General features: G+C 41.4%; 2 protein-coding genes across 7 annotated transcripts; both read left to right on the top strand.

Annotated features, from left to right (window-relative positions):
• The first annotated feature begins 452 nt into the window (after positions 1–452).
• On the top strand, positions 453–16,993 carry LOC125771047 (zinc transporter foi). 6 transcript variants are annotated; one of them, XM_049441231.1, is made up of 4 exons: positions 453–614; positions 12,093–12,955; positions 13,053–14,846; positions 14,939–16,993. In XM_049441231.1, the coding sequence occupies exons 2-4, from the start codon at positions 12,410–12,412 to the stop codon at positions 15,086–15,088; spliced, it is 2,490 nt and encodes an 829-aa protein (XP_049297188.1). In that variant the 5' UTR covers positions 453–614; positions 12,093–12,409; the 3' UTR covers positions 15,089–16,993. The 6 variants fall into 6 exon arrangements, with proteins under 6 accessions (XP_049297188.1, XP_049297190.1, XP_049297193.1 ...); XM_049441233.1 differs by lacking the exon at positions 453–614 and adding an exon at positions 656–936; XM_049441236.1 differs by lacking the exon at positions 453–614 and adding an exon at positions 3,023–3,159.
• Positions 16,994–18,781: 1,788 nt separating this feature from the next.
• LOC125771048 (protein ERGIC-53) lies at positions 18,782–22,511 on the top strand. Its single transcript, XM_049441238.1, has 6 exons — positions 18,782–19,079; positions 19,554–19,708; positions 19,779–19,951; positions 20,334–21,215; positions 21,288–21,413; positions 21,500–22,511. Exons 1-6 carry the CDS (start codon positions 18,878–18,880, stop codon positions 21,534–21,536), a joined length of 1,575 nt encoding a protein of 524 aa, XP_049297195.1. The 5' UTR covers positions 18,782–18,877; the 3' UTR covers positions 21,537–22,511.
• The last annotated feature ends 2,017 nt before the right edge of the window (positions 22,512–24,528 follow it).

Consider the following 24,528-nt stretch of genomic DNA (forward strand, 5'->3'; position numbering starts at 1 on the left):
GTCAAATTTGAACTGACAGCATTACCATGACCGTTTTATGGAAGCGAGTTTCTTGCAAAAAATTAAAGATACGACATTTTTAATCTAGTACATAGTACTAGGATACATAGTACCCTGACACTTCTAAAGCCTTCTGTGCGTTAGTAGTTTTTAGCATCCTTTTTTCATATATCGAAAGCATGGTCGCTTCAAATACACACGTTTTTGTGGACGAATTGGAGACAATCGGTCCAGTAGACGGTTCCGAAACATTTGCCTTGGTGTAAGTTTGGAGTGCTTCTGCGTTTAGACCCTTATATTATCTATTACTTCAGAAATATCTCACTACAGCACAATAATCGCTCCCTCGACCAAACTCGGTAATTTGAAAACAAAAATTCAAAATTTTCCACATCTTGTTTGACGCAGAGCATTTTCACCGGGGTATTGACTGTCAGACGAATGACATTTCTAACCGCATTCACACTCACACAATCCCATGGCAGAATTGCACATTGAACAATTGGTTTTGCGGCCGCGGAGTGCGATGTAAATATTGTTGCCGCTCGTGAAACACATTTCGCAGGCGATTGTAGTCGATGGTACGGCGTTCGTGCGTGCGTGGATTATTGCATGTAAGCAAACTATAGCGAGTAACATAAACATCCCTAAACGGCACAACGTTGCCGGAGGTTTCTTCTCCATTTGCCCCGTTGTCGCCTAATCAGTAGACCACGTTATACGGCTTGTTCGCACCTTCACGCGGACGGCACCAGCTTCTAGTGGCCTCGTGTTCTGTACGGTGGTGGTGTCATAAAATTCCGATAAGAAAATGACATGTTGAGGCAGCTGCAGAACGTGACGAATCTTCGACACTTCCGCTGAAGCTGCTGCTTCGGTCAAAAGTGATTGCGTGTGTGCGTCCTCATCAATGTCCGCCGCACATAGTCAGCAAAAGTGAGTAGGATAGCTTACCGATGGTGAACCATGTTGTATCGGAAAGGGTGGAAGGTAGTGCAAGTTGTGGGAAAAGATAGAGTCAAATGTGTATGCTTTTAGGTTTTCGGTCGGAAGAAATCCTGCAGTGATAGTGTGCACCAAGTGCCAGATTGGGTGCAGACCCGTCGCCAGCTTGCGCTTTTACCGGCGGAAAGAGAGATCCCGCAAAGGAAGAAACCAAACTGCATTGCATCCTAGCGTGAGAAATGAGATAGAACATATTGCGAGAAGGAAAATGAAATCGAAAAGCAACATTAGCATCGCTATGTCGTCGGTCCTGTGCGTGTAGCGCACATAGTATAAAAAACGAGCCGAAAAGTGCATAATTTCACCGGCCAAGTTTGCGTTTGCGTCAGTGAAAAACAAAAATGAATAGATTCCCATGGTCACATTCTGTACAGCAACGTGATTGATTTTGAACCATCGTGAGCGATCAGGAAATGAAAAGTGAAAGCACTGTCATGAAAAACGACACCACGGAACACGGCTATGGTGGTGGGGTCCATATTGGTAGTAGCAGTACTAAAAATGGTAGCAACTTTTGCTTTCGAGTGCCATCTTTGCGTGGGAAAGTTTTGGTTGCACTTTTTAATCGGTGGCGGTGAAAAGACGAAGAATTGTTACAGGGCGGTTTGTTAGCATTAATTAAGTATTCTAATCTGATTGATGAAAGTCCACTCCGTGCAGTGAGATCGATTTAATTTCAATTTGACAGAATATGGGGAGATCGTGAACACAAAACTAAACAGCAAACCAGTTCGTGACTGTTGAATGTGAAGTCGATAAGAAAGTAATAGTGAACGATAGTAATTTCCGACGTAATCTTATGTTTGTTTGTCTATCCTTAATTAAAGCTACTTCTATCAAATTATCCATAAACCAAACGAAAGAGTGATTTCGTGTTTAATTTAAAATCATGATACCAACCACCAAGTGCTGATGGTTTACTGTACGAAAAAAAAACTCCCCGCTTTTAGAAGTTATATTTGTGCGCGCAAAGTCCCCTTCTCCTCTGCCTTTTGGTGTTCTCTAGCGGGTTAGTGTGTTGGAAAATTGTACGGTAAAAGGCAGCGATCTGTCTCGGCAGGTGAAGCGTGGTCGTGGTGTTCTGTGGTGCGATGCGTGCTAAATTCGTGTCACTCTATTTTCGATCTGCTGCCCCCTTTTGTGATCTACCCTCTGAGGCAAGCAAACCGATCAGGATCTCTCAAACCGCATCATTCGTCGCTAGTGGTGTGCTCGCTCAGCTGCGTGCAGGGAACATTTTCCTTCATCGTGTTACTTTTACCCAAGGTCCCTTTAGGAGACCAGGTCGAATATTAGCGAGTTTTGCCAAAATTCTTCTTCAGATATTTTGACATAAGCGGGTGGGGGTCTTTGGTTTACAACACTGGTTTTAAGTGTATGGTCAATGTGTCATAATGCATAACAAAATGATTATGGTAAAATATACCTATTACTTAAATAATTGGTACGAAAATGTTATTATTTTATGTATGTAAAATTAGTTTGAAGCATGCAAATATTTAAACATGGATTTTAACTTCTCTCTCTCTCACTCTTTTTGCCTTACAGTCCTCTAGGGCCAGCCAGCCATTTCTGACTTACTATACTTATTTTTATTTTATAGTCGGCTAATCAATCCTTGCTACGGTTCCGATGGGATTTAACCTTATTTTACTTTAATTGATGCATGCACAGGAGGTGCAATAGAAAGCTTCTTTTCCAGATGGGGTGTTACGCTATACCTGAAGACGTGATGCCGTATATGGCATTTATAGGTTTACATGTTTGGAGCTTTCAAGAATAACTTTAACAAGATCATCCATATCGAACGTACCCTCCAGCCACCTTATCCCTTAAACATTTTTATCTAAAATGCAAATACCGTTGCAATTTAAACAGTCGGTGTATCTTTGCTTAGGTATTTATTATGATGTCAAACGCCCCCACCCTTGTCAAACGATGTCTTCTTGTTTTACGTCTTCTTGAATGTCAAAATGCTCTACATTCCACCACCTGGTCTTTTTAAATAGCCTTGCTTTTACCATTCACAGCTGGAAGAGCGTATCTACCGCCCTACAGTTTGTGTTCGAGCGAAATGTGCATTACATGAAGTGGTTTTTAAATAATTCCTGCAAAAGATACGCCCAGTGCAAAAGAGTTGCATAAACTCTGACGGTAATCGCATTCATAAATTATCTGCTCACTAGCAGGACAGTCATTTTACTAAAGGTAGTACTTTTTTCAGTTTTTTCCACTATTACATATTGTACAAGCAATTGGTTATGGTTCATAAAGTTTAGTAAGTGGTAATGATGGTACGCTTCCGGTGTTATTAGTAGCACGGTAGGCAACTATCATTATAGCTGTTGTGTTGTGTGCACACACGAAGAGAAGCAGACACATGGCTACTGCGAATAAACCATTTTCTTGTTTTAATTTTTTTTTTAAATTGTAAAGTTTGTTGTTACTTTCTCCTTCGCTAGGAAAAAATGTAATAATTAATATTCCATACAAACTTTTTTATGTTTTCGTATTAACTTGGAAGTACCTAGTACTGGCAAAGACTTTTTTTTTGTTATGATCATCTCAGTATTTGGAAGCATTTATTGGACAGTACATAAAAACCAAATCCATCGAAACCTTGTATCGAATAAGTAGGCTGAGAAACACGTCCAAAAAAGTGCGTGATGACCTGTTGATTTTTGCATATGCCAATATCTTGAAGATAGCGTTACCTTCGCGGTAACGTGGGCATACGACGTACATAAACATAACAAAAAATACTATAATTCGAACCATATTCGGAGAGCATTTGCAGTCATTCCGCATACAGTCGGAACGGCTCATCGATATATCGAACGCGTCAGATGGTGACCAACAAGTTGGGCATGAATGATGATGATGGTGGTTGATGCCCGTTGATGGGTTGCAGATTTGCAGCCGTGTGGTTTTGATACTACAACTATTACGGGGTGATGGCACAACGGCGCGATGGTGATTACCTTGAGCTCTTTCCAGCTAGCGTGCCCGACATACACCAACCTTCAATGCGGGTTGTCTGTGGCTGCTTAAATTCGCATCAAAAGGACAGAATACCAAACGCGCGCCTTCCATGTGGGTTTGATTGCAGATCGTTGTTCAAGTAGGCGTTGTTGAATATATTTACACTACGTATATAAACAAACTGGAACAAAATTGTGTAAGAAAATTGTTTACGTTATGTTCGAACTCTTTGATATTTTTCGATTATTTGATAACGAGTGCTAAGTTGACTGTGTCATCTTTTGCGTTCTATGACAGAATTCTTTTTACCCCTTTTTGCTCATATTTGGAAGAAAAACAAACATATTGTTTATTTTATTTCATTTTTATGATGGCAATAAATATGTTTACTTGTTTATTTATTGATTTCATGGTCGTGGTACAGGACTATGATATTATTATTTTTATCGTCATCCCTCCACACAAACGATGCGCGGTTTATGCGCTTTCAAGTTCATGTACCAAACATAAACGCTGCAGCAACAAACGCATCCGCGCGAGAGAGGGATGGAGGAAGAGAGCAGAGGGATCACAGCACGTGCCTTCACGAGACCGGTGGTATAACGTGGATTTTCTTTGCCCTACCGCAACCATCCATCGATATCTTGATTGCTTCGTTTTTTTGTAATTGTTTTCTTGTTTATTTCTATTCGCTCTGCACGAGCAGCTGATAGCGATAAGAGCTGTGATTCGTTTTCAAATAAGGGTTTTTTTTCTTCCTTTGTTGACGTAGTTTCCGTAGTTCTGTTTTGCCCCGTAATGGTTGGTACCATGGTGGGGGTGAAATGCAAATTCACAACCACTGTCGGTAGGATTGCGTCGGTGGAATTGATGATGACCTACAATTACACACCTGTACCAACGCTCTCAACGGCCCGAATCGATCAAACAATCGTGCAGCTAAACAAACAAACATTTGCGCAATACGTTCGTCCACGTCCGTTGCAATGCAATGTTCCGGTGGGTAAAGACGAATGTGAAATCATTGATCTACCCAGGGAAGACAGCAACATCCAATTTGGCAAGACTGTATGAACTCTTATCGGGAGATCTGACTAAACCAGTTTGTAGTTTTGACCACGATCAGTATTTTTAGTGTATTAAAATTCCTCCTTTTGATAACTGTAACTATCGAAATATCAATTTTGCTCTGTCCTCATAAAATGCTATTCACATAACATTTAGGCTGGAGAAAAAATGTTAATAGTGGTTCCTTCGTCCGTGAGCTAAAGATAGACCATAAAACAGGTATCTACGCAAAGTTGGTTTCAAGAAGAATCACGATCAGTTTGGATATTATATTATTTAATATCACAAAAACATCGACGGATCGAATCGTCTTCTGCGAAACCTTGGTGAAATGGCATGAAATTGACGAAATTCTTTAAACACATATTGTAACTGGCAACGAGAAATGGGTCAAGTACAAGAATGATGTGCACAAAATTTTCGTGGTAAAGTAGCTAAAACGGGGATGAACTATGAACGAATAACGGAAGGATCCAGTCATAACGGGCAGAAAGGTTCTTCTGAATATGTCGGCGGGACTGGAAGAAAATCATGTATTATGAGGTGTTTGCGTTTTGCTAAATATTATATTCGTTTTTCTATAGACTACAACTACAACTTTTTACATCGAAAATTTTTTAGGTCAATAGAAAAAGGGCTATATTTCATCAGGACTACGCCAGAAGATCGGCGAACTTGGTAGGAAATCCACGATAAAGTTTGGACCGATTGCCACCTCACTACAAAACTCTTCCTGAATGATAAGGATTTAGGATCAAGAAAAAAAAGTAGCAAATGGACATCTATTAACTCATTAGACCAGGGGTCCGGCCCGCTAGACGATTTGTTTCGGAGACGCGAGAAAAATTTTGTACGGCTCACAAAGAAGAAAAAAATCAATTATCACGCTATAAGATTATTTTTAATCCTGTGAATTCAAATCCACACCAAATATGTCGTATTTAATTATTTTCTTTTCGAAAAAAAGCATCTAATCTCTTTGGTAGTAAACCCTCAGTATCCACATGTTTCAAGAATTGTTTCAAGTATTTGGCTCGCAGTTTCTGGTTAATTTTTGCCTGGCCCTTTTTGGTGAAAACTATGCCGATCCCTACAATAGACAATACGCATACGATCTAGTAGATCATAAAGTAGAAGTAAAAGCTTCATGCAGATGAACTTCTCCCTTGACCAAGAAGCAGAAGACAAGCTCTAAAATACTAATAGCGTGTATACTAATTGCGTGTACTCGAGCGGGGTCCCGTTGCAAATAAATCCCGGTCTTTACTTATCGTAGAACAAACGTTCCCACAAGCACTATCTCAACACACTGCTATCGCTTATCTGCACCATGAAGGTGGAAAAGATTGTCCACTTGTCGATTTAAGCAGCATAGGTAATAGATTGGTACTCAACATACCGATCGCACTCACTTATCACGTTCCCTTTTTGGGGAAGCGTTTGTGCGTGATGAAGAAAACAGTAGCAGACGTATTGTGGCCGGCTGTGTATGGCAGAAGAAGATAAATGGTAATGGTACACGGCGCGTGCACGCGCTTGAATTAAGACTTGTTGATATCAATTGAGCAGTGGACAGTGAACTGATCGATTTGTTGAACCATTTGCAGTTCGTTTGCATTTAGGACGGCGTCCTTGGGATCGTTTTAGGAGTCTCGGCACGCAGGAGCCGCCAACGTCATTGTCAAAAAACCTCCTCACACGATGCCCCGTATGGCTATTCTTGTATACAGCTCAAAGAAATCAAACACTAGCTGGTCGGTTGGAAGGAGATTTAGCTCGCAAACTAATTGTGTTAATTGTTCGAAGATCTATTTCTTTCACAGAAGCTAGCAGTATGGATGTCCAACGATAGTCGTTGATGATGAGAAGTTAAGAAAAATGATCATTCGATCGTCGTTTTTTTAATTTAAATCAACACATGATCTTTTGAACTTTGCTGCTCTATAGTTAAACTACAACACGGCAGATGAAGTGCTCAGAATTTGGATCACAAATGGATTCGTTGTTGTACTAAATGAGTTGTCTATCAATTTATCAACTAAATTGTATCCAATTTCCCGAACTGCTTCCCCTAGCCTTTCTTTCGTGTTCGTGTTGCTGCGCAACTAAATTAATTGACGATTGTTTCGCCAAACGAAATTTGCATGAACAGATGGTGAATAGAAGTGGTTTTATGTCTCGTTGATCGGTCACTAGCACTGGCATCCGGCGCGTGTCTGAACGTGTTGTCCGATCGTACTAAAACCGATCCATTTACGTACCCTTTTTGAGGGGTGAACCGTCACACAGCTTCACCTGCTGCTGATACAGTTTCTAATCCTACGATCAATGGACAGGAGGTTCACCTCCCTGTTTATTCCGGCCGATGTGCGTCATTAACATTGTGTTTTCTTCTGAACGCACCGATCTCCTTTTTTAGTGACGATCTGATAGAAACAGATCTGTCTGTACAATGAAGGTGACCGAAAAGAGAAGTTCTGGTAACAATTCGCCATCCATCCGAGGGTGGACAAATCGACAACTAGTTATACAGTTCCGTTCCACACATGGGAATGGAAAATCGGACATTAGAGTCACCAGAAAAGTGCACGGAGAGCACATTGTGGAGGGTGTGCGAAATTGGAGCTAGAATAACAACTCATTTTTGACCGATGAATAACATATTAAACGACATGATTGTGAGGCGCGCGAAGTGCAGGGTGGGTGGCCTTATATTGCAAAATTGTAACACGTGCTCTAGCACTGAGGGGGTGGATTGGTATTGTCCCATGCGCTAATGTGGTTATGTGATAGGATGAATTACGATGCCACGTTTGCTTCCTGCAGTACACGCATATTGTACTCGTTTGCTGTAAACCCCCAATGTCTGTGGTGAGGCCAGTCACGATTGAGTGCGTACCGGCGGACCGGTGGCGCACACAATACCCGCCGTTTCGATAGTTTGGGTTCATTATTTACGGCCCATCATCGCCAGCAGCACCGTGGCTTAGTGTGGTTTGTGTAGGGGTTACAATCAAACGCAGTACTTGTGTCAAGCTGGGTATGCCAAGCCGGAGGTGCAGTTCAATTTTCCAGCGATAACACCTTCTCACAATCGCACACACAGTGTGTGAATACACCGTAAAAACCGTTTCTTATCACAATTTCACCTCCAGCAAGGGGAACAAACAGATTGTGGGTTAAGAGCCAGCCCAGAGGGGTTAGGGTTTTATGTGGCTGTGCGTTTTTGTTGTGAGTTTGTGTGTGAGTTTGCAAATGTTTATAAAGGTTTACATTTGTACAAATCAAATGCAAAAAGTGACGAACATATGACGCATGTTGCGGTTAAATATTCGGAAAGTGCTACTTTCAAGGCTCGATCCCCCGGTGTACACGTTGTTTGTTAATCCGGCCAACCGGCCCCCAAATTATGCTGGGTTTTTTTCCCCCAATAGCGAAGAAGGATCATACTGTTTTGTGGCGAGCTTTTATGAAGCATATACTGAACACACAAACCTCCTTACCCCGGCAGTGTTATGTTGTGTGTGTGTTGAGTTGTAACAAATGTTTAAACGAACCGAAGACAGGAAGAAATTGTGGCGAGAATTACACAACAGACAGACAGACATAGCATTGCGTAAAGCTAGTCGCGGTAATACTAAGGATACTTACTGACTAGAAGTCAGACATAATAAAATGTTTTAAAGCATTTAATTTATGTATTAACCCCATTCTACGTTGCCATTGTATAGCAACATGGACTTTGTTTTATATAATTTACGGCGTGCCTTGTGGCGGCTGGTGCGCTTATCGTGGACCTGTCCTTCACCGAGGCTCAGGCTCAGTGTGTTTAATAAATCATGCTCGAAATCAGGATTACAGATTGTTAATTGCCATTGGTTCGGAACGAAGTGGCGTGCAATAAACGTTCTTGTAACCGGTGTTTTGTTTGATTATGAACATTGTTACACTAGTGCGAAACAAAAAGTGTTTGTTATTGAAATGATTCGTGTTTTGCAATATTTCACTCATAAAGTTAGTGTATGTTTTTCGGTATAAGCGATTGTAAAGTGAAGTTATCTGATGAGTTGTAGAACATTCGGTTGTGAGGCGTTTTATGTTAATAATGGATTAGTTAAACGTTTGAATTAGTTAAACGTAAACGTTAGTGCCGAACTGTACCAATATTTACATTAGATTTTTACTTAAATTTACCTATTCCCAAAAAAATTTAAAGCATGATTTACTTGTGAATATTGATTAGAAAATATCGAATTTTTAAATACACCTTATATATTAGCACAAAACGGGTACAGTCACTATTAGTAAAATGTACCTCTCAAGTGGTCATAAATTCTTTTTTTTTGTTGTTACGGAATGCTAACACTCGCGAAAAAACTACATAATCCATTCGGGAACTAAAACGTTGCACAGCATGCAGTCCTTCGGATCGTCTCGCCTGGGTATCAAAACCTTAATGAAAAGGCATGGAATGAGGCAGATTTTGCGCATCGATCATATTACAACGCGACTGCTGATCGCGAAGCATGGATACAAGCGCAGCATCAGCTTAAAGAACATGTCTTTCTTCTTCGTTTAATGCATTTGTTTCCTTTTGATTGCATTTATCCGAGGTCCTTTTAAATCGGGAACGGTTTATTTTTAACATTATGGTCTTAAAAATATGTGTAAAAAAATGGAATTCCTTCTTTAACCGGTTCGTTTTCGATTACGTATTTGTTATTGTGACAATGCGACAGTATTTTTTTAACTTTAAGCTTATTTAAAGCTTTCGGTTTAAAAGCACAAGATGATGGGTGGTTATTATCATTGCGTGAGAAAGAGATATAATTCAAATGTTTAATTTTTTTAAAAAAAGTAGTATATGTAACTGATCACATTTTCAAGCGTACTGTTACTAATTGTACTCTCTTTCTTACATCAGACATGGCATTTCCACGAGCAAAGTTGTCATGCAACATTAATGCTATTGCAAATAAACTTTTCAGCAAGTTAGGAGTTGCAATTTTAACGCCAAAATATGCTCTAAACTACCACTCGATAGAGGCTGAAGCTCACACGTGAAACGATCATCCGTTTAGCGGCGTTGCCCTTTTTTTTACCACTCTCTTCCGTATAACGCATTCGCTCAGTCCCACTGTGTGTATGTTCGCAGGGGCGCAAAATAGTTCTCGTTTCTCTCTTGCGCGCTTTCCGCTTCATCGTTGCCTGCGCACGGTGTGCGAGAGAATTGCGCTGACTGGTCAAAACTTTTGCTGTCGGTGCAAATAGGGTTCTAAACCCTAGAAGAAGCGGAAAACGCACGGGAATGCGTCGGTGTCTGGCGCGATTTTTTTATCGTTAGTTTGGGAAACATAAGACGAGTTTTAGCAAAAAGAAGTAAAAAAAGGAAACGGAAAAGAAATCGTTGTGCAAGACTCGTTCGTGCTGTGTTCGTCCGTTCCGTCGTTAAACGGCTAAGAATTTTGCAGTGTCAGTTTTTTTTGGTTGCTGTTGCCGGTTCGTTGGCGGTTTTTACACGAATTCGTTCTTACCGAAACTGTGGCTTAGCCTGCCGTTTGATCCGATCCCGCCTCATATTCCATTATAAAAACGGAAGCAACGGCTAGCGTTAAGTGCAGTTTAGCAGCGTTTACAGTGCCGGACGTTTGTGTAGAACCATTGTGGAACGATCCAAGGCTGGATCCAAGTGTGCGTCCCGGTTGATTAAAATTTTGAGCGTTGTGTATGATTTTGTTTTTAAAATGTTTTTAGTAAGTTAAAATGTTTTTGAAACGTCGCTGTGAAACATTAGTGGAAATTATTAAGTATTAAATTCACTTTGCGAGAAAAGTAAGAAATTGTCAGTTGTGGTAAGTAGCACAACATGCGCGTGTAGAAACTGTACTTACGCCATGCGTTATATTCACCGTTACCTTGGATACTGGTAACGCGCAAGGATTCAAAAATTCCTCATTACTTACATCGATTACTAAACTTGTTCCATCGAACATTACCAACGAATAAAAAAAACGCGAAATTACCAGAAGTTATAATAGTGCTACGATAAGAAAAAAAGAAAATACCTTACCCCGCAGAACATGCGGAGTTCAGGGACAAACTGCCAATAAATTTGCTTACATATTCAACCAAATCGGCATTGTTACACCGCGTGCTTCGCTGATGATGGTTCTGTTTCACGATAAACAGCAGTTGAGAAAGTTTGATCAAACAAATTTCTCCAGCCCTCTCAATATACTATTTTCACTAGAAGGATTTCTCCATCTAACAGCGACACACGCACCGCTAAGGAACTAAGGTCCTTTTGAAGGGGTCGTGTTTTTTTTTGTTCTTACTCTGTTAGCTGGTGGAGGAACCGTTGCCATTCCTTTGGAAGGGCAAAAGCATTGTAGTGCTTTTTCCTCACTGTCAAGGTTATTGAGTTGTTGAATGTAAACCGTAGAAGCCCGAAATTAATGGTTCGCCCACCCGCCTCAGTATGGGATCCCATGGTTAGAACCAGGCTTTCATTAGCCACATGTTCGCCGTAGACGGTTAGTATCGGTTGGCTTTTAGTGTGTACCTCGTGCGTGTGCCGTTGCATCGAATTTGATATCGTCGCGCGAATTTTTTGGGTTTTTTATTTCATCCTCAACCGTGGCGAGTTATATTATAGGGAAGAAGGGTAATTCATTTATTTGATAAATTTTTAACTGTAACCATATTTACTGCAAACAATTCGTAATTACATTACTTATTCAACATTGGGCTATTTGTATCGATTCCGTCGCACGGCAGAGCGGCCATGCTTGATTGCATGTTTCGTGTTGTCGCGCTGATCACATTGCGTGGAGGTTGGTCCGTCATTATTAATTGCCATCATTTGTACCCGCGATATCGATCATCGATGCTATCTATACCTTGTTGATCCAAAGGCACTCAGTCCGAGCTTAGTATGTGGTTCATTTTGTTCTGACATTTTTATTGTATTACTACGCAGTCTCCTATTACTTCCAATACTAACTAAAATTAATTTTTGTTCTTCCTTTTCTTTGTAGATTAAATAGTTTCCAGCAACAAATTCTATTAAGGACAATAAATGGAATTGAATGCTCTTGGTAGCAGCTGTGTTCGGAGGGTACGGAGTGGAGTTTTTCGGAAAGCAATTTGGTAAAACACGTTACACGTCTGAATTCCTGAAGGGAAGTTCAGTAGTAGTTAAGCGTGAAGTAAAGCAACTCGCACGGTTTGCTCATACCGTATAGAAACGTTTCGCAAATCGAAAACTATTTGAATTCAGCAAAAAAGATACAAAAAAACCGCAGCAATACTACCAGCTAGAAAGGGAGCGAAAGTCAATTTAGGGTACAGAACGATGGCCCGTCACTTTATGGCAGTGTGTGTCGTGTGTCTGCTCTGTGCGGATCATGTGCCATGCAAGCAACATTTTTCCAACGATGATAGTAAATCGCTCGATACCGCTGGCCGGTCGGATGTGAGAACACGCAGCATACGATCACTAACCAATCTGCAGTACGAACCGTCGATAGTCGAAACGTTAAACGGTGTCCAGGCGAGCATCGATGATTGGAACAGCGACGATGGAACCCATCGGATAGTAAAGCGACATCAACACCATCACCACCATCACGACGATGATGAGGAAACGGAAAAAGAAACGCAAACCGAGTTTGAACGGTTGATGAAAGACAAGATGGATCAGGCCATGAGGAAAATTTTCACCGAATACGGCAATCCTACCCTAATGACCATGGATTTGCAAGGTTTCGAACGGATGGTGCATCAGTTGGGTATGTTACGACTGTTACGACCGAAAGCAGCAACAACAGAGGACAGTGAACATAGAGCGCAGGATAATAGTACCAGTGAATCAACAGTGCAGCAGGTGGATTCTCTAAAGGTAAGAAGATCAGTTAGCAAATGATTTATTAATAAAAAAAAAATAAAAAAAATTAATGGTATATCTCTACTTTATTCGTTCGGGGTTTATTTCCCAGTGCATTAGCAGTAATGAATTTCTACGGCGCGTTACACCACCGATGATACGGTCCCAGGAATGGGAGGATGCAGCTAAAAGTGATAAAAGTAGTTACGAATCGGAAAAAGAAGGCAGCAATAGCACGATTAACGGTGACAGTAGTACTTCCGTTGATGGGCGTATCGTTAAGGACGACGCAGCAAAACTTATTTTATCAAACGATAATATACAAAACATTAGCGTAAGCAACAGCAACACTAATAGTAATAGTAGTAGCAACACTAATAGTAGTAACAACAGCAGTAGTACCAGCAGTTCCCCAACAAAAGATCAACTGCTCGTGCAAATCGTTGTACCGGACGAGAAGATCAATGGGAGTAGCCACAACGAAAGCACTACGGCGGAAGGTCCCCCACGCGTAGAGTCAACGCTTATGCTGGGTGATCGCGATCTTTACAACATGTGTCCTATGTTGCTGGGGCATCTCGTATCGATGGTGCCGCAGGAACGATCCGGTTGCTTCGATGAGGAAAGTGTTCCACCGCTGCAGGTGAGCAGTCTGCAAGAGCAGAACGATCCTCACCATCATCATCATCATCACCACCATCATCACCACGAAGGTGGTTCATCTGAGGCGGCCGTATGGATCTACTCTTCCATTGCGATAGTGGGCGTGAGTTTGTGCGGATTGCTCGGTGTGGCCGTGATACCGTGCATGGAGAAACATTTCTACCATCACGTGCTACAGTTCTTGGTCGCGCTGGCAATCGGTACGCTGTGTGGTGATGCACTGCTGCATCTGCTACCGCACGCCATGCTGTCCTCGCTGGATAACCCTAAAGCGGCACACGATTCTATGATGTACAAGGGCCTCGCGGCGGTGCTAGGGATCGTGTTCTTTTACTTTATGGAGCGTTTCCTTACGGTGATCGCGGAATGGTGCAAGACGCGACAGAAAAAGGACAAACCACCGTCCCGGGTGCGTGTGATGCGCGATCCGGAGTCGACCTCGCTGCACGCTTCCAGTGCTGGGGAGAAACAGTGCAAGCACAAGTACAGTTCCTACCCGTACTGTTACGATGAGATCGCGATGGACACGAAGGACGATCATCACGAGCATAATACGGGCACGAACGAAAACCACAACAGTGCGCTGGCAAAGTGTGCCAACCATCATCACAACGGAGAGGTAACTGCGGACCATAGTGCTGAGTATGCGGCACTGAACAATGATCATTCGCATCACACGCAAAGCAATCAGCGGGAGGAAACGAACGATAATAATACGGTATCTACCAACTTGGACGAAGGATCGATCGAGGGCGAGCAGGTTAGGCAGGGTGGTGGCAAGTGTTTGGAGCAAACGAGTGGGAAACTGCGCCCGGAGAACTATACGATCATCTTGCGCGAACACGAAACCAAGCACCACGGACATTCGCACACGCACGGACACGTTCATTCGCCGCCCGGTTCGCTGTCGGCTGTCGCATGGATGGTGGTAATGGGTGATGGGTTGCATAACTTCACCGACGGCATGACGATCGGGGCAGCGTTTGCGAACAACATTGCTGGCGGTTTCTCGACCGCAATTGCCGTGTTTTGTCATGAGCTGCCGCACGAACTCGGCGACTTTGCGGTGCTGTTAAAGGCGGGCATGTCGGCAAAGGAAGCGGTCTATTACAATTTGCTTTCCTCCTTGCTCAGTCTGCTCGGCATGGTGGTGGGCATTATTATTGGCCACCAGCCGGAAGCATCCTCCTGGGTGTTTGCTGTTGCGGCGGGCATGTTCCTGTACATCGCGATGGTGGATATGGTGAGTAGCAATGGGAGAAAAGAAAGTTATCAGCATGTTTCATTTATATTTGGGATATTTTCCTCTCTCTCTCCTACTTCTTGTTGATATAGATTCCCGAACTCACTTCATCCCACGGTGCGGAGGAACGGTGCAAAACATCCGAATTTGTATTGCAGTTTCTTGGTCTTACGCTTGGGTTCAGTATCATGATGGTAATAGCTATGTACGAGCACGATCTGATGCTGCTGTTTGTCGATTAAGTTTCTCACGGGAGAATTGTAGAGCACAATGCAAAAGTTACAGAGTTAAACGATGAACTCAACCACTCCTCTTTAGCGTAGCGGTTCATGATCACAGTTCCTCGACGCATAGCGTCGTCCTCGTGCGCTGCGGAGCGTACACCACTGAAAGTATACATCCAGCAGATGTCAAAGCTTGTCTTCAAGCTTGCCAGTTTCTATCATTAACTTACATAGACATCAACGGCGTCTAAGCATATATACCTGTACAGTCAAGATAATGGCTGCGTAAAATGAAGGAAAACAAAATACGAAAAAGAAAAAAAAACAAAAAATTTGGCACCCTGTCTCGCGCTATCTCTCAACCGTTTTAACAGGTTAAATTAAAAACAAATCACTAAGATAGAAAACATAATGGCAAACAACAATATACAGTAGCGAGCGCAAGGAAGATGGAAAGCTTCTTCCTACGTGTAAGAATAATGTGATCATTGCGTTAAAGCAGAATCAGAAGCATTGTGTCCGTAACCAAATAATCAAGAATCGAGCAGAAAATGGAACTGAATCCTTAACAAACAAACAAGTAACACGTGCTCCATTAATTAACGCCAGTAAAAATGGCTAATTCTTGTACAGTACTGCATCATCACGATTCTCGTTCTCTATCCCGTGTAGTCGTGTAGTGATTGAGCTACGGAAACATTGTAAATGTATCCATCATGCTCACTCTATACTTAATCGTTTAATTTTGGGCGATTGGGTTTTCATAGTTTCCCTTTCAATAGCATGTAGAGTGGTAGGTTTTCTAAACAAAACAAACAAACATAAAAACCAATACCGAATTGCTTTTTCAAGCTCAGATAACACGAAAAGTATTACCAAAACTTATTGCATGTTACAAAAAAGAAACACACAAGAACAACACACACAAGCATACATAAAAAGTGGAAGATAAGGAAATCGTGTAAAACATTAGTGCACCAACTGGTGTCATCCCTATTGGGATTTGGATTATTTTTGTTTTGTAATCTTAATTATTAAGTTCCCTTTTGCGTCGTTTTTCTCTATCTGCCAGTTATATTTAAGGTTTGAGTACTTTGTAAACTTTTGCATCGCGCTTAGCACATTTTTTGATCGTTGATAGAAATTTTTAAATTCATTTCTTGCTAACCACTCTGTTTAGCTTGTCCAATTGAAACTTATTGTCTCCAGCTTGAACATCGTACTTAAATGGTACTTTAATATATATATTTTTTACGTCAGGCCATAGAATTTTATAATTGAAGAACCGAGAATAATGTTTTGCTTCACATCTGGCACTAAACTGAACGCCGTCGTGCTTATGAATTGAATTACCCATAGATGAACAGTCAGTGCTGCGTATGCTAATGCGACCATATTATTCGACCGGCCAAGAATAACTACTTATAGATTTTTATCTACAATCAATCTGTCGTAAGTAAAGCATTTCTCTTTACCTGTACATAGCACCGTTCTAATATGAAATCTTGAAAGGTGGCCAATTTCGCAACTCGTTTTAGTAATCAATGCTAATGCATTTGGCTAATGCGTGCGTACGTTATTTGATGCTGCGCTTTTTACTTACAAGCTGTTTTGTTTTCTATTTTCAACAATACCGCGTAACGAAGCTATACAATGTGCACGGTAGCGCAGATAGATATAGTGCTGCTAATATCATCTGAGGAAGGAAGCAGAAACAAAATCAGCAAACACTATACTTTAATTGAACACTATAGTCTTAAGTAGAATAACAAATGTTGGTAGTCTTTTGCGTTGTCGATGTTTTCTGTTTTATTTTTCTTACTACGATTTTTTCTATCTATTTTCTTTTTAACGCTTTCGAAAACAATGTAGCGGGCAATAATAATAAACTCAAAACCATGGAGTAACAAACAAAAACTATAACGAACAGATTGTTGTTGCTGAGTTTTAATTTAAATTTGAAAGATTTCCAAATTATCGTTTTAAATGTGACAAACGACTTTTGGAGGAGTTATAACTTTACCGATCATAGTAACCTTTGAGTAAAACTTTCGTACGTCCAAGAACAGTTTGTGTGGGATTGGCGTTAACTAAATTTTGAGCTCAAAATTGTACGAAATGTCGAGAAGACTGTTGGGAGATACCGCCATTGCTGCTGTGCAAACCACCGTAAAGGTGAACCGTGTTGTGGGTGTGCTGAATAATAATGGCAAGGGGTACTGTTTTCAACCGACACCACCACCGGAAAAGAAATGGTTCTACAAGCAACTGCTAGAGAGCGTTCGGTCGGGAATATCACCTCAATTAAACCTAGGCAGTTCAACACTTGGACAGGCAACGTCAAAAATGTGGCTACAGCTAAACATCGCACACCGGAGAGCCCAGGATATAGCGGAAGAATATCGTTTAAAGGAGAAGTTTGAAGTTCTAGTAAAACAGATGGCGGCAGCGGTTGTTGCGGCGAAGGATTTCATCGCGCATAAACAGTATTATCAGCTGGATCGAATCATCGATAAGGGATTGCTGAGTTTAGAAGAAAAAATAAGAACATCACGGGAAAATCAGCTCTTGACTGAGGGCAGAAGCAGTTCATTACTGCCGCCTACTACTTCGATGAATGCAGATAAAGGTTCAATGAAAAATTGTACAATGATCATGCTCAAACGTGCTCCTTGCATGAGTGATTCGAATCGTGCAAAACACATAAATAAGCCAACATCAGCCATGTCGGACAAATCGTAAAACAATACGTCGTAATCTTACACAAAATTGTACTAAATATATTGGAGTTATCATATTATTAAGCTTGCTTTCATGTGTATTGAACCCGTTTATAACAAAAAAAAGCTCGCTCTAGGCAATACAAGTTTAAATTTTAATTTAACGATAATCCCAATCCTGAAAATGAATAGTTTTTTTTTCACATATAGTTAAAACAGAGAAAACAGAAAAACTAATGTTATTCCTAGAACGTGGCCTAAGCTCGGGAATAGATAAAAAATTGAAAAAGTAAGCAATTCATCATGTTTAACTTTGTAGAAACCATTTATAATTAGTTGAACATGTTCAAACATACTGAAATAACAAATTACCCCGTCACTGCATGCTTAGCAATTGTCGCGTTTGCGAACACGACAAAAGTAGCACAATTTTCCAAAATAGTTTTGCGATTCTGGCGCGATTTCAAGGTTGTTTAACTTTTCTCTAGAATTAAATTAAATTAATATAAACAAAGAAAATTTTAGTAAGTATGGAATTTGTTGTTTTGATGAAGTCGATGAGAAACGCAATTTTTTTTAAACGTATTGGCGATGTTTCAAAACAACGGACCATCAAGAAACTGGTCGCCGGATGCTGCTGACTCCTGTGATGCTGCGAAAATCATGTCATAATTATTCCGGTTGCCAGAAGAAATTTTGTATTTGTTTGCCTTTTTATTGCCAGCAAAATTGAGCTATCCTGGCCGCCATTATAGAAAACTCTGTAGCGTCAAGTCACGCTTCGAATAGCGATTTTTCCGCTGAAAATACACGTATAGAGAGTTTTTGCAGTTTTTTTTTCTATGCAGTTTCGCAAAAAAAAATCTGAATCGCGTTCGCAAACGCGACAATTGCTAAGCGTTTAGTGACGGGTTAAGAATGAATTTATGATACAAAATGCCGTCTGCAGGTCCTAAAACATTCCCACTCTGCAACATGACTTTACGTACGACCTGACAGACGTCAGCACGAAAAAGATAACAAAGCTGACAGCTCAACATTGAAACGTTTACATTTTTCTACGCTCCCTACCGAACACTTTCCGAAAATGTTTCCCAAAGGGTTGACGTGTAGCGGCTCCGCGGCTTCTCTGCTACTGATAGGGCTACTGATTGGCCTCGGCGCCAATTTGGACCGCGTAAGCGGCGACGTGGGACTGGTGCACCGGCGCTTCGAGTACAAATATTCCTTCAAACCACCTTACCTAGCACAGAAGGATGGCACGGTCCCGTTCTGGGAGTACGGTGGTCGTAAGTATCCCGTCTAGCGTAAATGTGTCTCGGCGGGAGGGGGGAGCGATGGTTTCGGCAGGCTGTGAACCGAAAATCCGTACCGATTGTGAAAGTGCGAACGAGATGGCATTCGCAGCTCGTGGTGCAAACAGTTACACGTCAGAGGGTTTTTTGGCTGAACCAACAACAACGTGAATGGATTGGAGTTTTTTTGGAGGAATTTCGCTATTAAACAACACGCTAATTGTAAAAACGCATTTTGCATGATGGAAACCTGTGGATTTAGGTTTATCGAGAAAAAAGTTATTCAGAGCATTGCCAAATCTGCCATGAAGCGAATGTTTTCGGAACTCCAAAAAAAACCGGTTTGAACAAAAGTCTAAGTAGTGAAAGTGTCCTTATTGTACAACAATCTACCCCAGGCCAGAACTTATGCATTTGCATACGGAAACGAATTGTTACAACCTGTACCCTCTTTCATGTATTTTACAGATGCAATTGCCAGCTCAGAAAACGTGCGCATTGCACCGTCCTTGCGCAGCCAGAAGGGAGCCATTTGGACGAAGCAAAAGACGAACTTTGACTGGTGGGAGGTGGAAATCGTCTTTCGGGTATCCGGTCGAGGACGAATCGGTGCAGACGGTTTGGTACGGATTAGTTATCATAAACCAGGGCAAAGGCTATCCGCTGGTACTAACCATTTATTTGTATTTTTAGGCCTTCTGGTACACGTCCGAGAAGGGTAGCTATTTGGGCGACGTGTTCGGTTCATCCGACCGTTGGGTCGGTCTTGGTATCTTCTTCGACTCGTTCGACAATGATAACAAACACAACAATCCATACATTTCGGCCGTCTTGAACGATGGTACGCGAATGTTTGACCATCAAAAGTAAGTACCTGCAGTAAAGAAAACGTCCGGCGTCTATGTACACGTTGGGCACGTTCGGTTTTGTTACAAAACTTGTGGCAAATAGTGGTAAACGCGAGCGCCGCGATACTTTCGTCAGCAGATTTAGCATTGTGGAGAATGTAAACATACACTCGGGTGTTGTTTTGCTGACGCTAGGTTGTTTTCCGTTTCCTAATGATAGTGAATCCAACGACGTTTTTTTTTGTTGTTGTTTTGTTGCTCTTTTCCTGTGCGGATTTCTAGTAAATGTGAGCACTATTTTTTGAAATTCTTTTTATACGATTTGTTTTAGCAATTCATACCCGCAGTTCATACGTTTCCTTCTTATCAATAATGGTTTCCCTTTATTTGTCTATTCTAGCGATGGTTCAACGCAGCTTTTATCGGGCTGTTTGCGAGATTTCCGTAACAAACCGTTCCCGACCCGTGCAAAGATTGAGTACTACAACAACATACTAACGGTTCTGTTCCACAACGGCATGACCAACAACGATCAGAACTACGAAATGTGCTTCCGCGCAGAGAATGTTGTACTGCCGAAGGCCGGTTACTTTGGTCTATCGGCGGCAACCGGTGGGCTTGCCGATGATCACGATGTGTTCCACTTCCTGACCACGTCGCTGCACATCCCGGGCCAGTTTAAGGAGGAACCCGCACCGGGTGAAGATTCGGCTAAGTTAACGCAAGAGTATCAGGACTACCAGAAGAAGCTCGAGCTGCAAAAGGAAGAATATCGCAAGGAGCATCCGGATGAACAAAAGGACGATCTGGACAGTCTGTTTGAGGACTTCAATGAGCGCGAGCTGCGACAAATCTGGGAAGCGCAAACCAACACATTTGAACAGTTGCGTACACTTAGCTCTAAGATGGATGAAGTGATAGGCCGCCAGGAGCGTACGCTGAGTTTGCTCTCCGTATCGGCACAGGCCGGTGGAGCGGCAGGCGGTGCACCACCGCCACAGATTGCTGTTGGTGTTGGTGGTGGTGCGGCCGGCGGCAGTACGATTATGCGTCACGAGGTAGACGCACTGCTACAGAATCAGAATGTGATGGTGCAAACGGTACGTGAAATCCGTTCCATCATCGGCGAGGTACACGCACGTACGGATAGCATACTCAACAATCAGGCACGAGCGCCAACGGCACAGGTGCAGGCCGGCGGATACGATGTGCAGAGCTTGATGAATGAAATGCGCGACGGTATGAACCAGGTCCGCCAAGGTGTGGCGGGAGTGGCCCAAAGGTAAGAAAAGTTTAAAATGGGTTGGATTTTCTGTTTGAAAATGACCACTAATGGTTGTTAAATTTTTGGCAGGCTACAATCGGGACCGCAGGCGGAAGGGCTCGCACAGTGTCCAACACAAAACTGTCTCAGCTTGACGGCATTCCTGGTGGCGATAGTGGTGCAGCTGTTGGTGATGCTAGGTTACAGTATGTACAGGTAAGTGATTACGCGTTCGAATGCAGTATGACCGAAACAAAATTAATTCATTTTTTTTGCATAATTTCTTTCCCACCCTTCCACAGAGATAGCCGGGAGGCTCAGGCGAAAAAGTTTTATTAGCTAGCAAAATAACTTATTGATCGTTGATCGCGGTGGGTTGCTTTTTTTTTCGAGCGACAAAGATCAAGCAAAAAGTAAAAGAAAATGAATGCAAAACAACAAACAACAAACCTGGCAGCAAACAGTTACGACCATCGTGCGATATAGTGCAACATACGTGTACCGTGACCACCGTTCTTTTTTTTGATATTGTTTTTGATCGTCATCCATAATTATGTTGAATGCTTTTTTTTCCTTTCGTGGTAACGAATTACAAACACATTCTACATGCTGCATCTCAATTTGTTATTGTTTTGTTATTGGGATGAATTAAGATTCCTTTTTACGGTGTAACAAAATAGGTCTTGCGTGAAGATATTTTTGAATGTTTTTCCACTTGCATGACGAAAGTGCATTTAACAATAGGAGCTGCAAAATAATAGGTCATACAATAGAATAGAAGTTTTGTTTTGTTTGATGGCCAAACTTTGTTCCCTTTTGATAGAATTATTAACTCTGTTTGAGGAGAAAGATACACAATTCCTTTAAAGAATGAACGGTGAATAACTCTTGTTTTGATTGCTTAAAAGTGTTAACCATTAGTTTGCAACACAGGTCAGGCCAAAAGGTGTCCATCTCTTCCGCTATCCTGGACACATTAAACGGCTCAAAAGTTAACACAGATGTTTACACGGATGTACTTCTAACATTCTACTTAAAGGTCACATAGTCAGCCCACCAGGGAAAGATGGGTAGAAAGATTAATCGACAAAAGAAAAAAAGAAGGAAAAAATGAAACAAAACCTAGCTAATTGCGTACTGGGTCGTTCTGGCGATAATTCGAGCGTTTGTGCGTACCATCATATTCATGATCTTTGAGTTTCCCATGTTATTCTGCTGTGTTTAGTGTAGTATCGATTTTTTTTTGTCTTGTCATCCATATACAAACGAATGAAAATGGAAAATAAACAGTCTGCTACGATTTACAATGTACAATGTGGGGTTAATTTAAAAAAAATAATCGAAAAATATTGATGCGAAAACCATATGATCGAACCGGACGTGTCACGATCGGGAAATGGATCACCTTGTGTGTAACATTGCATGCCATCGTACTGGTTGTATGCGATAAGTAGGATGGAACAAATTGTACAACATTTTACTTGCATGCAAATTTACTAAGCGCCCTTACAAGATGTGTACCAAACCATCGTTGATCTTTAAATGTTGAGCCATAGAATTGATATCTTCGTTTAAACGTATGACGACAGGGGGTTTTTTATAAACTACGAAGGGGTGCATAAATTAAATATTTTAAAATATGATGCAATCTACCTCCCACGTCACAAATTGTCCGTCAAACTGTTGCGTAGATTATGTGTAACTGCAGCAGGACACATCGTTCTAAATCAAATTGATCGAGAGGGTAATGTTTTGGAAACAATTTTTGGGCCAGACTTTAAATGCAGCAATAAATTATCGTGAAGACATTTGGTCGTTTTTGTACCGCGTGGGAAAACAATTGCTCGAGATGATATGGAAATGAAAATGACAAAATGAAGTTAAGTAAATTATTTTGTATCATAAAATTGTGTCCCACTGTTGTGGTCTCATACCGAAAAACCGAATCCGGCTGCTAATCGATAAGCTATTATAATTTTCAGACTACGATTCAAGCTCACGATTCGATAGTCATCTACTCTGTCTGGCTGGGGAGACGTTAGTGTTTGTCCGTGTAACGATAAGATAGCCATTTAAGGAAGGACACACACCAACCCACAGTTACGAGGAAACTTTGAAAATCGAGACAAGAATAGCGCGAATAGCAAAAAATGAAACAACAGAGAACAACATCACCATAAACCAATGTATGTTCCACATGAAGCATGGATTAATGCGACGTGATCGCGCGACCAGCAGCTAGGGTTTGGCGCGCTTCATTCACCGTACGAGATCGAGGATCCATTCGAATCGGATTAGCATCGCTAACCGGTACCACCGAACCATTGCTGCCGATAGTGGAGATATGAGCGATAAAAATCGGCACCAAGATGCTGTGCCTTGGCTTTCCATTCTGGGCTGATGTAAGATCTCGATGACTGCGACAAAAATAGCCGTAAGATGCCTGACGGTACCATTACGGTGTGAAGCAAGCAAGATGCTGAAGTTTACGACTTCCGGATATGGCAGGAATTAGTGAAAAAGTTTTTATGATTTGACTTGAGGGTTTGTGGAATTGTGAAAGAAAGAAGAAAAAAAACTCCAAACAGGTATTATGAACCTTCGCTTCTGGTTTCGATTCAGCTGGGATTCACCAACGATTCTCAGTGAGAGAGAACGCAGTTGTTGAGAAATTGTACCTACATTTGCTGTGTAAAACGTGTTTTACTGTTTCCACACAACAAGGACACCGAAATTAAGGAAAGTGATAAAACTGAGATTGGTTTCTGCATAATACTAGTAAAAAAAGTAAAGCAGTAAACTCTGTTAAGAACTTTCAGGTTTTGGAGTAAAACGATTGGCTTATAAATTTATCATAATGCATCTTAATGAACATTCTTCAACATGTTTTGTTGTGCCCAATAAGCTCTTTTCTTTAGTTTTGTTCCAAATATTCAAATGTTCAAATATTTCTTATTTGTACAAAACATTGTTCCTAGAAAAAGAAAATTTTAAATTATGAGAGTGATAATGTACACAAATTCTTGTTATGCTTCTTGATCCGACATATATAAGGAAATTCGTCGGTACGGCTAGGAAATCAAGCAATCAGACCTTCCATAGTATCTCCGAAGGTTTGAACCGAAGTCCGCTATTCAGACGACAAAGATCAAAGTGTCTCAAACGAACCGTTTCTCAGTTGCAAGAGCTGTGAATAAAGGTGGATAATATTTGGTTAAACCTCTTCCTCTGATTCACAATTGAAAAGTAGTAAAAATTTCCCGAAACTTACGGAAAACTACGTGGAAAATTGCAGCTCCTACTCTACTGCTGTAAAATCCGTGGATCTTTT

This window comes from Anopheles funestus, chromosome 3RL, assembly GCF_943734845.2.
Source record: "Anopheles funestus chromosome 3RL, idAnoFuneDA-416_04, whole genome shotgun sequence".
Lineage (NCBI taxonomy): Eukaryota > Metazoa > Arthropoda > Insecta > Diptera > Culicidae > Anopheles > Anopheles funestus.